At 35.6% G+C, this 17,432-nt stretch overlaps 1 protein-coding gene across 1 annotated transcript; it reads right to left on the reverse strand.

Annotated features, from left to right (window-relative positions):
• Positions 1-741: 741 nt before the first annotated feature.
• Positions 742-16,449, reverse strand: LOC106108881 (CCR4-NOT transcription complex subunit 3). Its single transcript, XM_013290192.1, has 15 exons — positions 16,086-16,449; positions 15,468-15,700; positions 12,642-12,797; positions 11,864-12,043; positions 10,581-10,779; positions 10,128-10,228; positions 9,577-9,677; positions 8,557-8,747; positions 6,456-6,538; positions 5,805-6,049; positions 5,258-5,366; positions 4,938-5,024; positions 4,540-4,665; positions 3,830-4,039; positions 742-3,630 (listed from the first exon to the last, which is right to left on the reverse strand). Exons 1-15 carry the CDS (start codon positions 16,108-16,110, stop codon positions 3,532-3,534), a joined length of 2,145 nt encoding a protein of 714 aa, XP_013145646.1. The 5' UTR covers positions 16,111-16,449; the 3' UTR covers positions 742-3,531.
• Positions 16,450-17,432: the final 983 nt, after the last annotated feature.

The raw sequence follows: 17,432 nt of genomic DNA on the forward strand, positions 1-17,432 counted from the left end.
TATTTGAAATCGTTCGAATAGTTTTTGGGTTATTTCAACATGTACAGAAATCCAAAAATACAAATCTTTCCTCTTTATCATAGTTGAGAAAGTTTAGATGGATGGATGTTGTTGAAATTTGGCTGAATACCTTGTTGAAATTTCTTTGAAGATCGAAGTATTGTGTGAAAGTTGATATTCTTAAGAAGGAAGTGAATTCAGATTTGTGCTGACTCCGTAGGGACAAGGGCACGTTGATGATTCTCACCTCTGACCAACTTTTCTGTACCTTCTTTCTTCTTAATCAGGACAATGCTGTATATTGCATTGTTTAAAAGTGGTAAAATCAAAGACAATATATATTTTTTAAAATGTTTTCTTTTTTAATCATTATTTATTATTTCTATACAAATAGAACTGTACAGTGAATTCTTTAAATTATTATTTACCACATTTCATCTGCTCTCACGATAGACTTTTTACAAAAATGAAAACTATCATAACCACGCACGGAAATAATCGAGATCGCGCTCTACATTGTACCGCTGAACTAGGCTCCGCTGCCCGTCCCCGCCCGTCCCGCCCTGTCCCCACCCCGACTGCATGTCCCGCCCCCTGCCCGCATCTGCCCGCGCACGCTGCATCATATATTGCTAGGCACATACCGATATCACTCGAAACGAATCGACGCTCCCTACATTGTACACGTCCAGTAAATTACACAATTTACAAAAACCCAAACATTAAAATCATACAAAATAGCAATGTTGATTCTTTAGATATATTTTTAAACATTTTTATCACTTTCCGATTTTATGTATAAAATATGTCCATCACTAACATCACACAGTTATAGTCCCATCACAGTATGTCTTGATATGAAATAAACAATTTGATTTTAACCAATGGTAATGCTGCCAAGTATACACTAGTGACTAACTGGACGCCTACAACTGCACTTTAACTGAAAATGTACTAAAACTGTTTATACAAACAGTCAACTGAAAACCATTTATATGTATGTATCCAGTATTACATGTAATAACCAAAGTGGTCAAAACTTTCAAACACTTTTACATAACGCAAGCCAGTTGCTGTTACTATCGCCCATAACTACAAAGGCATTTAAATGTCAATAAATAGGAAAATACCGCCTACATAAACCGCTAGATGAATTTCTATTGTGATGCTAATTGACCCATACATGCAACAACCAAAATTAAATTTTTACCACTTTGGATACAACATGACACTTATGGCCAAATTTGTATACATTGTGACACTTATGGCCAAATTTGTATACATTGTGACACATATGGACATATTTGTATACAATTTGACACATATGGACATAGTTTTATACAATGTGACATATGTATAAATCTATTTACTCAAAGAGAATATTAAGAGAAATTGTGTTATGACATTGCAATAGAGCCAATAATTGAGGGTCTATCACGAATGAAACAGTTGCGACTTCGTTTTCGTAACATCGACAAAATTTGTAAGAGATATGATGGAATACAAAGTTGTCGATCGTGATAAGCCCTGTCCTTTATACATACATATAAATTCGACTGTTTGTACATTATGTCATATGGTTTAACGCCTTGTAAAACTTACAAAATCACACAATCTGTCTCACATAATGGAAAATCGCCGACTGTACGAGGCCTCCTCTGGCAGTACATTACGTTAGTCGCCATACAATGAACTCCCCCACTCTTATATCTCATTTAACCGTTTGATTTTCAACCTTAAAACAATAGTGTTAAAGTACAAATTTCCACAGCACCAATAACTATCAATAGACATAAGAAAACACTGTTTGATGAATTTTGTATGGTCTTGGTACACCTCTTATTCCATACATTAACATACATACAATTACTCTTATTTTTTATTACTGCTCACTTGTATGACACCAAACTGGTGGTCATACATCTTCCATACATCTTACTTTCATCTTCACTTAATTAACCTCCATACACGCACTAATTCAATGAGAATTTTATTTTTATATTATCCCCTAAACAATCACATTTCTTAGGAAAATAAATTACATGATTATTCAGTCATACATTTGTGACCAAGACATAATATTGCCAGATTTATTATAGCAGTATTTAAAATACAAAATTCCGATTTTATGATTTTTATTTTGATTTATAAAAAAAAGAGAGCTAAACGTTGGGGGTCGATTTTTCCACTAAAAATACTTAAATGGAGTTTAATTTATCATTTGGCAATCAAAGGGTTAAATGTGACATATATAAAATGACAACAGTCCGTCCGCATCAAATCCTGCACCAGATATACTAAAACTTGGCAGTGATTTACGAGCTTCCCTTCATTTTGTTCAACTTAAATGCAATAAATTTAACAAAAGCTTAAGTGAGAGAGTTCCTTATACTTTGTCTTCAGCTTAACTTACACATACCAATGTGAAGCCCGTCACATAAATTCAGTTCAGTTTTCACTGAACAGCCAAACCGTTAAGTTTTAACTGAACAGTCAAATAAAGTTCGGCTATTCAGTTAAAACTACATGTGTAGACAAAATATAAACTGTCAGTTGAACTGCACAGTTAATATTTTACCTATATATGCAACAGTTTGTACTGAATAGTTCGGTTATTCCGTTAAAACTGTCAGAACTGTACATATGTAGCGGGCATTAAGGGTCTTTGGGATAAATAACATACTACAGTGTTATCAAATATGAGATCGATTTAAAATCTTGCACTTAAACTAAATTTTTTACATATTCCTCATAAATTACACAGCTCCAATGCCTGAAGACAGATTTAACATTTTAGTTTAACTCATAGTGTGGTATGTATAAGTTAGCTAAGTATTACACAAACTAGTTGCAGTCACTACAAGTTAAAAAAATCACCCAGAGCAATACCGAATAACATCTTCAGATGGCATGACTAGCAACATTTGACACTAATGTACACCTCAGATAATAAATACACCAACATTTACTTTCCAAAACATCAATTAATTGTACAAATAAAAATGACATACAAAATTTTATACAGATTCAAAAGTGATGATTATTAAAAAAAAACAATAATTTTATTACAGGAGGAAGGAACATATTAAGTCGTGTATCCGAATACGCTCCGGGTTCCTATATCGATATCACATTTCTTTTTAAATACTAGCCCACGGGGCGGACTAAAGTTATTGCATCACATGACATGCCACTGCACTGCACTGCACTGCCCCTCCCCTGCCATCCCCTGTCATCCCCTGTCATCCCCCGGCACACCACTCACTATACTACTTCGATATGAACATTTTGTTGAGACGTTTTCGTGCAATCTTGTATTCACTTTTAAAGTCGAGTCACACAGCCGGCGGTCATCACAGAGACCGAGGAGCCGATTCATAAATATAATACTCTTAACGGAATGAAAGAGAATTTAGTTTTCCACCGGGTAGCGGTTGCGGCGCGGTTGCGGCGCGGGTGCGGCGCGGCTGCGGCGCGGGTGCGGCGCGGTAGTGACGCGGGCGTTGCACGCTGCCTGCACGAGGCCCGCCCTCAGTTCAAGTCGCGGTCCTCTAAGTACTTGTACTCGAACGTGAAGCCCTCCTTTTTCCTCTGGCCCCACTTCTCGTAGTCGAAGTATATGTACGTGCCCTGAAATGTTACAATTACTAAATTATTCATCAAGAATTAATAATCGATGTAAGTTTTGATAATGAACCTAAAACAAAAATGAATAGATATTAAAACTTAAGCCGAGATCCATTTGCCCCATATTGTATACAAGTACAGCCAGCTGCAAAAATATGTACGCTTCCAATCATAAGTAAATGTTACCGACAAGTACACGAACCTGTTCATACTCCTCATTGATGACCTTCGGCTCCTCGTGCCTCTGGAACCACATCATGTACTTGGTGTGGAAGCGCCAGCTCTGCTTCTTGAGCGCCTTGGCGGCGAGGTACTGCGCCTTCGTGCCCTCCATGTAGTAGAACACGAAGAACAGCGTCTCCGTCGACAGCCGCTGGAAGAACTCGACAGAGTCCGAGTGCGGCAGCAGCACCTAGCACCGCGACAACCACACCGCTACGTCAGTACTCTATACGCTACCAGTAGGACCAGTGTGTCATATATTCCAATTTTGACATTAGTGTGAATTTCAATCAAGACACGAAAATCATGCCATATGCGGCATTAATTCGAGTAAAGAACCGGTAAGTAATCTATTCTACGTTAAATACAATTGTCATGTATTCTAACGGACGAGTGTGTCATATACTCTGCATTAGGGAGTGTCATTTATTTTAGATAAGAGTGTTATGTATTCTCAGGGACAAGTGTGATGTATTCTTAGAGATGAGTGTGTCATGTACTCCGCGATAAGGAGTGCCATTTATTATAGGTTAGATAAGAGTGTTATGTATTCTTAGGGACAAGTGTCGTGTATTCTTTAGGACGAGTGTGTCATGTATCCTGAGTTAGGAACGAGTGTGTGCAAATGCATATAAACTTAGGGATGTTTCTTGTATTTGGGCATCGTGGTGGGGTGAGATTATCATCTACCTGATTGTAGTAGAGGGGCGTCTGACAGATATTGCGCGGCAGGTAGTTGCGCATGCGCTCCGAGTCGGACGGATGCGGCATATGGTAGAAAGATGACTCCATCATTCGGTACTGTAACTGATGCTCCTGCAAATATTACAGTAAATAATAATTAATTTAAAGAAATTGCTTTTTTACTTATTGTTAACTAGCTTCTGCTCGCGACTGTCTGCGTGGAATTATTTAAAAAAAAAAACAAAACTGAGTACCCTGTGTTCCACCAGACTATTCTCTATGTTCATGCCAAATTTCATCGAAATCCGTTCAGCCGTTTAGGGTACAAACTCTAACAAACATCCATCTATCTAAACGTTCGCATTTATAATATTAGTATGAAGTATTATGATATCAATACTAACAGCTGTTAAAGGTAAGGGTCCCAAAGGCGCGACGCCTAATAAAGGGGGGATGTGTGCTTGAGATAATGCTGTTCCTCTTCTTGTGTTCTGGAAGTAAACAAAAATGACATTAAAATCACACAATACGAAAAACTTTAATAATTTTGGACATTTTGATTCTTTACACATGCTTATCCCTATTATTCTTTAATTATTAATATTTCGCCCCGTAAAGACTACTCATTTGGGAATTTCTTTAGGTTGGTTCTGTTAATGACTGATCTCTAGTCTCTATCGAGTTTTCTCTTTTAATGTATGATAATGTATGTAGTGATGTTTACCTGTGTATGGTGCGCGTCGAGCCCCGCGCGCTGCACGGCCTCCTGCGCCATGCTCTTGAGCGAGGCGGTGCCGGCGGGCGCGGCGCTCGGCGGCGGGCTGCCGATGCCGCTGCGGACATATATACTGTTGGACTCATACTCAAGTCTCCTCTCACTTAGTTTATGAATTTGTAACATTTTTGTTACATATATCTCATATTAAATGTACATTACATGTTTTCTAAGTATTACGCTTTTCGAATATCTCAACGGCCCAAGGTTGTCGGGGACGATCAGTAATACTCTAACTCTCATCCTGCCGAGCCTTGCCACATTTAAAAATAAGGTCTGCGCTGCGACTGTGACTGGCGATTTTAAGTATGGCATATAGTAATGAGGGAAAATAGCGAAACGTCGTCCGCAAAGCATCGACGAAACACTCCACCCACGAATAAAAAAAAAACTTTGTTGTAAAAATAGAAAAACTACTTAGGGTAGGGCTCTGAGCCCCTTAGTGGGGACGTATAATGGGCTGGTGATGACAATGTAGTTTAAAATTGACACTAACTTGTCTGCGATATGATGGTGTGGGTGGGTGTGCGCGAGCGCATGCGCATTGGTGAGTAGGACGGGCCCGTTGAGCGTGGGCGCGGGGGCGGGCGCGGAGGCGGGCGCGGGCGCTGGTGCGGGGGCGGGCGCAGGCGCGGGCGCGGGCGGGGGTGAGGGCTCGCGCGGCGCCGGCGTGGCCGCGCCCGCGCCCGCGCCGCTCGACGAACTCGCGCTCGACGGCGTCGCTGACGTACTTTTTGACGTCTGCAAATAATAAAAACATCTGCTACTATGTGACCAAAGTTACAATAATTGTGTACACTAGATACGTGTATATCAGAATTGGTTAAAACATCAGCTCACATAGCCTTACACCGTTGAGCTAGCGCTCAACAACTAGATGAGCTACTCATGGCTTAATTTGTCCTATAACTATGGAATAAACCGGTGACACGCAATTGAGGTAATCTATGAGTTGGATCACTGATCAGCTTCACCCACGCGAACTTTGAGCTGATTCATAGCTCATCAATTTTTTTACGCTGCGCAATATTTAACGCACAATAGTAATAATACTAGCCTCCGTAAAGTTTATATGACGCTATTCACGGCCGTAAACGAGATTACATTGATATTTGAGAGATTATAACGTTAGGGGTGGCTAACTCACAGGTAGGGGTTGAGCGAGAGGTGTTTGATGGATGACAGCGTTGTGTAGTGGTGCGATTGATACTGGACCATTCTCCACTATCTCTGCAACAAATAAAATCATATGAAATTTCATCTAAATCGGTTTAGGCTTTAAAGTTTATTACAGACATACCTACATAGTGACGCGATATTTGGATTAAAAAAAAATTTGTCACTCATGAATATCCAACATGACTTAATTTGACTACTAAAAATTATTATTTGTTTTTTAAATGTGATCGTTTCTTATGACAAAGTAAACAAAAACGATACACAAATTTACAAATATAATTTCGATAGTACTAGTCTATGAAAAATTATTTAAATAATCTCACATATGGATTTTCTCAAATAATATTTATTTTATTTCAATTACTAACAATAATATTATTCTTTGTTTTCAAATAATCAAACCACTGAAAAGTGCAAATCATGATCTAACAAAAACAACGCAAGAAAAGTCGAGTTAAAAACACAAAACGCGGTTGTATGAAAACACTACGTTTACACACCAACGTAAACCGGGCACGCGCAAATAATTACATAATCAACATTGAACTTCACAACACAACTGCGCAATATAAACAGTAAAAAAAAAACTTCGAAAAACAATTCATGCACTAAACTATAAAAATTACCATCGTCCATATTTGTCGTAAGCGCGGGAAAACATAGCTATGGAAGGATAGTAAAGGCTGCGACCGTTCTGAATAGAGCCTATCGACTGAGCATTTTGTTCGCGGAGAGATGCCACGTCATCCTGGCCGTGAGCCAAGACCGCGTTCATAGAAAACATGGCCGCCTGCCAAACTCGCAACATGTCCGCTGATATTTCCCGCCAACTCATTCACGAGGCGGTTTGTTGTGTAAACAACGCGGCGTACGGTTATCATTGATAACTAGCTATTGTTTTAATCTCTTTATCTTTTATCTTTATTTTATTGGAATATATTACTTTTCCTCGAGTGTGAAATTCAAATGAAAGCATAAATATTGTAAACAAGACGCACCACACATTTAAGGTTTGGTATAGAATTAATGAGAATTGTCCATTGAGTACAGCATTAAAATATGCTAACTATAATGGGTTTTAGTTGATTTCATTAACACGTTTTATTTTAATATCTATCCCTTGGCAAACGTCAACAGACTTATGTGGAATTATTTAGGGAAGTTTTGATAATGTGCCAAATGTACACGGATATTTAGCTAATCCCTTCCCAATGGATATGTTAAAATTTTATCAATCAAATAGAACTTTTCGATACGAAAATAAAGTATAAATAATCGAGAATTTACAAAGTGTTATTAGTACGTAAGTTAAGAGTTCATTCACCTTTGTACTGGCATAATTAAAAGTTGCGTGGATAAGCGCAATAAACTCAAGACTCAATTTTAATATTCACATTGTAGTACACATATACGATATTGAGTAACAGACTGAAATACACTAATTTAAAATATTATTTTATCCTGGACTAACATATTAGTAACAATGCATTAAGTAAAGTGAGCAACTTTCAACATGTTTTAATATTTCCTTTACGTAAAACTGCAATTCACAAGAATATTTTTAAGCAACATTTAGTGAGATGGTGGATGTAAGGGATTGAAAGGGTAAGGAACTAGAGGAATGAGGACGAACACATCGACGTATAAGTTTTTATTCGTTTCTACATATGTACGCATACGTTCTTATTTGTATACATCTAGGTATACATTCGTATACATTTGTATACATCTAGGAATGAGTAAAGATTTGTATTATTGGATTTTTGTATGTATTGAAATAACTCAAAAACTACTGTGGCGATTTCAAAAATTCTTTCACAATTAAAAAGCTACGTTATCTATGAGTAATATATTCTATGTTTTTTATTCTTGTTTAATTTTACGCAGACAAAGTCAAGAGCATCAACTAGTCTAGGTAAAGTTCGTATACATTTGTATACATCTACGTCTACGTTCATATTCATTTGTATACATTTACGTCTGATTATATATACATTTGCATACACCTACGTATAACTTCATATACGTACATTTACGTGTACGTTCTTATACTTGTGTGAGGTACATACCTGTGTTGTTCCGCTGGTGCAGGAGCACGGGGTGCGCAGGGTGCGCCGTGTGCGCGGGGTGTGCGGGGTGCGCCAGCAGCGCGGGGTGCGCGAGGTGCGCGGGGTGCGCGGGGTGCGGCGGGCTGGGCGGCGGCAGCTTGATGGGGGTGGAGGTGCCCGACGCGCCCGTCCCTGTCCCTGTCGTGTTTATACTGCAGGCACAAAGCTGACATTATATTATGACTTTATACATCTCCATTATACAGCGATTATTAAATCTACCATCAAAATTAAAGCAAAAAACTGACAGTATATTTGCGTCGGCTACTTTTAGAGCTTCGGTGGCGCGGTTTTTAAGCGTTTGTCTGAACCGGACCATAGTTCAGAGTAATACTATAAATGTTTGAAACTCAGCATAGATAAAGAACAGTCTGGAAGAGCACATAGACTACTTACTACTTTTTTTAAATTCTAAGCTGGCAAAAGCTAGTAATCTATATGACCAGGTATAATCTGCCATGTACCACTTTGGTTAAATTTTGTTACAATTGTTATGATAAGAAATTCAAAGATATATTAAAATCAACCCGCTGTGAGCAAAAATTGACTATAACCTAGTCACTCTTAGGGTAAACTTCCTATCACAATAAATGTTTAGTTGTTCATTATAAGTTTAACAGTGGTAGAGCCCGCTTTAACATCCTTGCACTGTAGGGCCGGCTTGCCCAGTGTAATACCACGACCTCACAGAAGATAGGCGTGAAGTGGAAGCAATTGCGCGTTTAGTCTGATAAGTGTGGTGCCGGAGGCCTAATTTTAGTCCCTTTCCCTTTGCACCCTTTTTTTGAGTGGAAAGGATGGAAAGGAAAAGTGGATTTGACGGTGGAGACGCATAGAAAGGGGAAATGTCCTCTTTATATGCATCTCCGTCAATTAAAGGTAGGCAACGCATCTGCAATTGCGGATATTTATGAGCAGCGGTCGCTTTTCGGTGGATTCAGGTAACCGCTTGCTCGTAAAAAAAACATTGTTAGTACTGACCTGTTGGTAGATACTGCGGAGTGATTGAGCAAGGAGGTGACATTGGCGCTGTTGGTGACCGCGCAGCTGTTCACCGCACGCAGCGGGAGAGGTTTCACCGGCTGCAAAGTTCATTACTTTTACACAAACCACACACATCTATATATACGTATTATATTATTATTATATATATTTAACGTTATGTATATTTATACATACAAAAAAGAGAGATAGCAATAGGTTTTTAGAAAATATGTATAAAAGGACTTACGTATGATCGTTGGGTGATGGTTTCAACTAGTTTTTGGTACCGATGGACCATTATTATGTAACTTTAACTAAGTTGTAAAAATTAAATGTGTTTTTGGAACTTTAAACGGTGCAATACTGCGTAAAACAAAATGTCCTAATCTAAATTATCGTATAACTTACTGTTTCCGTCTATATGAAAGGATTGAGGGGGACAGCAATATGTGTTTGTGTATTTTGTGTAAACCTACAGTTTTAGTATTATTGACTGTACTTGACAGCTACAATTTTTTTAATTAAAGTTGATACTGGTGTTTTCTTACTTTGGCAACGAGTTCCTCCGCTTTCTTCTTCTTATCCACGTCTATAGAATCTGTTGAATGGTTTAGTATGTCTAACGCTGGTGATGTAATTGGGCTGGTACCTGCAAACAAAATTATAATGAAATTAGTGTCAGGCTTCCACTCCGAAAGAGAAAAATGGAAAAAAAATAGGAGAAAGAGACAAAAACTACAAGCCATTAGTATACACAAAAATTGCCTTGGTCTTTAAATTCGCAGCCAATGGCTAAGTTTTTATCATCATAAGAACAGCTAGTCCATACTAACACTATAAAGAGGAAAGATTTGTATTTTTGTATGTATTGAAATAACTCAAAAACTACTGGGTCGATTTCAAAAATTCTTTCACCATTATTAAGCTATGTTATCAATGAGTAACATAGGCTATATTTTTTTATTCCACGTGGACGAAGTCGCGAGCAACAGCTAGTATACCTGAGAGTATGCTGGTGGGGGAGCCGGGCGAGTCATTGCTGTTGTTACTGTCGGTGGTGGCGGAGGAGGGCAGGCCGACTCCGCTCAGTTCGATCTCGTCGAGGCCGTTTATGTCGTCGTATATGCAATCCGTCTCGTCGTAGTTTGAATCGAACGATGTCAATATGTAATATTCAACATCGTCTTTTATTCTTTTTATCTAAAAATAATAATTTGTCAATTAGATTTTTTTATGTATCCTTGTCTCTTTCGTTTTAAGACTCTCCTTAACAGAGCTCGGTACAAGACAGTCATTTTAGAAACTTGCATCTAGACTTTTTTATTCTCGACTTTCCTAACCACTGGAGTGCTACAGTCAGTTTTACACTATTTTTATCTATTGTTTTTTGTTGTACAAGTAATAGATAATCTAACTAAATAATTCTGTAAATGATATAGTCGATGTAAGCCTTTGGAAATATAACTTTTATTTCCCTTTCTTCCATAATTTATTACATCAAAATATCTTATTGCATCTCATAATTCTTATTCTATCTCTAAAAGAACTTATATTATAAACAAAATACATTTATTACAAAGCCATGCGTTATTTACAATTTAATAAAAAATATACAAACAGCCTTCTAGATTCTCTAACAATTAGCCAAATATAACAAAAATTTAGTATTAGTAAAGGTTACTAATACTAAATTTTTAGTATGTATTAGTATTAGGTAAACATATCTAAACCAAAATTAATAAAAGCGCAATTAGAAACTACAACTTCCAACTGATAACTGAGGTTTCACTGCCGAATGTGCTATAAAAACTTCACGAGACTATGGACTTAGAAGTTTTCTGACTGGTACAAGAAAACTAAATTATGATAGCTCACTAATGCTATGCTTTTTAGGCGTTCAATGTTTTTTTATACTTTCTGACAGAACCAGGAGTTAGGAGCACTCTCTTAACGAAATAAACCGTGTTTGAGTATAAGTACCGTTAAGAAGAAAATCAGTACTGCAGTAGAGGATTAGCGCAACACTAGCTAATTGGCACTATGTCCCATCCCTATCGGACATCTGTCAATGTCATTTAGAAATATTCGACTTGCGCACCATTCTGACGGTAGTTATTGGTCTGAGTGTTTATATTAATTACATTGTTAAAATTATATGAATAACTAATGGTACCTACATTTAGAAAATACTACATTAATATGTGTTTCGACAGAAAAACTTCAAAATGTAACACAGAAACTAACAACAAACAACAATATAGTATAAAACATTGCTAACACTAACTTGGTCGACTTCCACGGACATGTTGTCGAGCATTCGCAGCAACGTCTCGAGCTTCTTTATATGGAACCTGTGCTTCTCCAGTTTCACCTTCAGCTCCTCCATTCGGTCCTGCTTCTCCTTATCCAAACGTTTCTTCTTACCCACTAACAATGACTCTACTTCAGACTCAAATAAATCAACCTAAAACACAAAAATCACAAATCTTACTAATATTATCAATGCAAAAGATTACTGATATCTATAAAATTTGAAACAGATGTAGACAATAGTCTGGCAGAACGCATAGGTAACTTTTGGTCCCAGTAATAGTTAAGATTCCAATAGGATACATTTATTTGGTTTTATCACATTTACTAATAACACATATTTAATAATTCTGCCAGAGTTAAATGTAACTTAACAAAATGGCATAGATATAAAACATAGCCAGAAGTAACACATGGGATATGGTTCATTACACACACAAACATAGGCTACCCACTTTTGTTTTTTTTTTAATCCACATAGACATCCAAATGCCTAAACAGATCAGGGTCAAATCTCCAAAATGCTTAAACAGATTCCAATAAAATCTGGTTTATCATAGATGTATAACATAGTCTGGAAGATCACATGGGCTACATACAGGGTAACAGCTAACTTAACAATTATTAATAAAATTTTCTGTTTGATTTAAGATATCAAGGAGTAATTGGTACCTTATGTACCTTCGAAGATTTAAGAGTACTTTAAGAGCTGGTTAGTGAAAAAGCATAAGATTAAGTAAAGGTAAACTTACATGTAAATTAAGTGCATCTATAGAAGAACTGAGCCAAGAGGACATCTCTTCTCTCTCTTTCTGCGCCGGGTCCAGTTTCTGCGCCGCGCCGAGACCTTCTTTCGAATATGCCTTGGTTTTTGTTTCGCGTTCTACTACCTTAAATCTTTCCATTTGCTGGAACATAAAAAAATTCCATCATAATAAAATAATATACTGAAAACGCACAACACAAATATTGTAAATACTATCAATTCATAGATAGACAACTTTAGAGGTGTAACATATTTTCTCTTAGGATTTAAATAACAACTCTGTCCCTTTTAAACTCAGTAAATATATTGGAGAAAACAAAAACAATGCACATGTCTTTTCTGTTACAATTTCCACAATTGTGACTATCCACAATAGCAATGCAAAATATAGTTAAAAATGAATTATAAGTAAATTTATTTTACTTAATTAACACATAATACTGCTTTTAGTGACAAAAACAATTATCATTCTTCACTAAAGTAAATCCACTTTTGTAGTAAAATAAAATAAAACCAGTCCTGTCCAGCAGTAATTATAAAAGTAAAATAAACTTTATCATATAAGAATTAGTGACCACAATTAAAAACAGTAATATACAAGTTTGGGGTTTTCATTACTTTTTAAGGATCTAATAACTCAAGTGTAACAAAATGCATAAAGTTACAAAATAACTTTATTAATTCAAAGATTAAATATGTTGTTATATTATTATCATGAATTTTATAAACAATGTATATCTGATAAGACAACAAGGTCGTCACAGACTTGTTTATTTTAAATTCACCCTCAAGTTACATACAGTTTAATGGAATTAATTTCATATTATAATGTTCTAGCTCTTAACCATGACTGTCACTGTGAAATTAAAATAATAATAAAAAACATAGCTTATGTTACTCACAGATACTTTCTAATATTGAATTCAGCCCAGACATTTTTGAGTTATTTCATTATATACAAAAATACAAATCTTTCCTCTCTATAATATTAGTATAGATTTATGTCAGTCATGTATTGAGACATTACATGGTTACCGATTAGAGCAAAATTCATATGAAACTGTTTTCACTTATCAAACTAAGCAATGTTAAGATGGATGTGTGGTGTGACAGGAAGGGTTAAAGTTAAAAATAAGTATATTAGAGGAAACTAAGAAGCAAACAGTTAGCGTGGTATGGACATGTTTTGTGACAAGGGAATTGAGACAAACCAGAAAGTTTTAAGCCTGAATGTGGATGTCTACAAAGGTGGATGAAGACTGAAGAAAGTATGGATGGATTGCGTGAAAGAGGATAGGGTCCAGGATGGAGTGGATTCATATAGGATGGATACAAATGAATAGAGCAGCATATACAGTCTTGACCCTTCATAGGGACAAGAACAAGTTGATAGTGATGAGAATAGAATAATAAGTGTGCACTAGTTCCCGCCCTGATTTGCATGGTTCCAATACTGATACTAAAATGTGTTTATTTACATCACATACATACATATTCACCTTTCTCTCAAATCACTCTATCCATTATAAAAAAAAACCTGGATTTTCCACTGCATAGTTTCAAAGATTCAAGACTACATAAGAACAGACAGCAAGTGACTTTATGCATTAATATAATGAAGAACTGATCAACAAAACTAGTTCAAGTAATGTAAAACAAGAAAACAATCTTTTTAAAAGTAAATAACACTTACAAAGACCTTGGCATCTTCTCAATTACTTTTTATAAGTTAAGACAAGTAATAAAGTTAAGACTTTGAAGGAAACATTTTAAAAATCTTATAAGAATTCAGAAGAAATATTAAATAATCCAATAGGATATTAAAAGGATTCATACATTTACGTTTAATTATCATTACATTTTACTAGCAATTTTTGGTTATTTTATAAGGATTGAATTTTATTTTATTTTATTTACTTGATTAATTTTAGAAAACTATTTTAATTTATTGATGGTTGTTTAGATTTGTGACTATTATTCCGAGTAACAATTACATACTTAAAAGTTATATTTTACAGAGTTTTTAGGATACATCTAAATCATTAGTATTTTCAACAATTGATGTCTTCTTTGCCCAACATTCATACAATACTTATGTTCATCTCTCAAAAACCTGTAGTTTTTATATGTGAATGCTTTGACACTTAAAAACTACATTTAAATTTTATTGTTACATTTTACAAAGCCTTTGGAACTCAATACTATTAAGAATAAAAAGGTAAGATCAGATCAACCCATCATGGTCAATAGCCCAGATGTAGAACATAATTTCGAACACATAGGCTACAAATGTATATTTTTTAATTACACATGGATTTAATTGTGGTCATTGGCTAGTAGTATACATTTGTATCTTAGTACTATATTTTTCTGCACATCAAAATTATAAAATACTTAATAAAGTTGTATATAGTGTTTGTTTTCCTTTTATGTATTTGCTGGTAAACAATGCTATTGATTATGAAAATAATTAGAGCAATCATTAGTTTTTGTGAGAAAAGTATGATAATTGGTACACAATAGGGCAATTGTGAGATCAACAAGTAGGAAACTTGAACTTTCGAGTGTATATAATAGTTAACTATATTGATTTAATCCAATTGCAATGAGAAATCCACTTAAATTTACATATTTCAACAAATAACATGTTAACATTCTATGTACAGTTGAATATATATAATTCTGATAACCTCAAAATAGACATGTCATTTAAATATATCCCATAAGAATTCAAATGAAGTTTTTTGAGGTTATTTATGTCATAACAGATAAATAAAAAGCCTATAGTTATTGAAGATTTGTTAACACTCACCGTTTCTATTAGTTTCCTATTGTCTAAAAGTGTACTCTTATCCTTAATCTCCCCGGAGGCGATCCATGACTTGATCTGATCCCGTAGCCTCTGGAGTTTTTTAATCTCCTTCTTGAGATCGGCCTCATATTTTTCCTTCTGATTGCTATTTGTCGCATTGTGCACTTTCTTCCAGATGTCTTCAAATGTCTCAACCCCTTCTGTGACCTTTTTTAAACACCTGTCTATTTCACCTGCAACAAACATTTGCACATGAATAACATAAAACCTGTTTTGACAATGTTATTAACGACCGAACGCGTTACAAGCACTAAATGAATCGGAATGAGCACCCATCTGTGGCGTTCAGGTATCACTTATATTGGATATCAACTCAGTATCGTAATTGTGTGCGTCAAATGTGATCTTCATTTACGATCGACGTAGCATCGCGGCGTCGACGTTTGACAGTGTATATTGTTGTATAAAAATATAAAATCCTAAATCACACCCGCAACATACTTCTCATTTTCAATATCTGCAGTATGGCAGAGGTCTCACTGAACGGACAATAGAAGTCTAGAACACGTATCTACATAGGTTGGGGTCAATCTCTAACCTGATAACATGGCAAATTACCTTGTAATTTCCTTGACGCAGCCATAGCTATTTACACATATGGACGAACGTTCCGTACATATCCTAAACATACAAACTATTTACAATAAAATGCACAAAAATTATTGATAAACAGACAAACTACACATCTGAAGCTTTGTTCGAATCCAAGATGGCTACCGTACAACCGCTCGAACTCTTACTGACTATACGCATCCAGGCCGACTGTTACAGAATAATTCTGCCTCGCGCCTGGAATGGTAATTAGCACAAAGCTTTCATAAATAATTATGAATAAGTTGTCACTAAAACAACAAACTTCAAATTTTCCACAAAATGATTTTAGGTACGTAGCGTAAACCATCAGTCAAGTGCGCAGGCGCAAAATAATAGAGCAAGGCATAGACAATATAGAACCTATTATGACAATTGTTCGTAGAGTGCTTTCCATAAAAAAATCCTGTTTTCTACTAAAAAATCAAAAATTATTTTTTGATATTCCCCAAATTCAAAACATCATCACTATTTGAGTGAAAACATAGCAGTACTAAATACTTAATATTTCACATGTTTCTTGGTTAACCAGAAACAAAGCAGGCCCTTACACTATTCCCAAATCATAAAACATTAATGTATACTAACTACCCTTTATATTCACTTTTCATTAAATTAATTAGTTATAGAAAGTGAAAATAAATGTAAAAGTGTAGGTTGACATTCGTTTTTTTACCATAAAATATTTTCTTAGGGCATTAGTTCAAACATAGATGGCGTGACTTTAAACTTTTAGACTAAATATGTGATGGGGACAGAAAACTATTTTTGCACATATTCAGCACTATCATTCCTAGTATACATTTTCAACCTAAAAAAACATGTAATTTTTTATGCAATTAACTTTAAACTTTACAATCCCAACAAAACTAACTTACTTATGAATCCTGTTGTTTTTTTTTTTCATTTACTGCAATATCGACATAGGTTTTATTACTTTTTTTCTATTAATTTATGCCTGTTTACCATAATAAACTGTGTTTTTCCTTTTGTTTGAAAAGAATTTCTAAAATGCCAGCTAAAACAAAAAAAAATCGTCTGGATATGGTACGGCCATAACAATGGCCATAAAATGATTAAAGGCGGCTTTAATCACTCTATTATCGTAAACAGAGCTTTAAATTAGGATGGACTGGCATTATTCAAATGGCTTCCGATTTAGGTTAATGGGATTTTTCACGCGATTATTGAGACACACTTCTAACAATTTATAGGTACAAACATGACAGAAGGTGAAAGATACATAGCTTTCCATATTATTGGGTATAGTCATTGATATTAGAATTATTCCCAACCGTCACCCCGCTATGTCCC

Source organism: Papilio polytes, unplaced genomic scaffold (assembly GCF_000836215.1).
Source record: "Papilio polytes unplaced genomic scaffold, Ppol_1.0 DF821400.1, whole genome shotgun sequence".
Classification (NCBI taxonomy): domain Eukaryota; kingdom Metazoa; phylum Arthropoda; class Insecta; order Lepidoptera; family Papilionidae; genus Papilio; species Papilio polytes.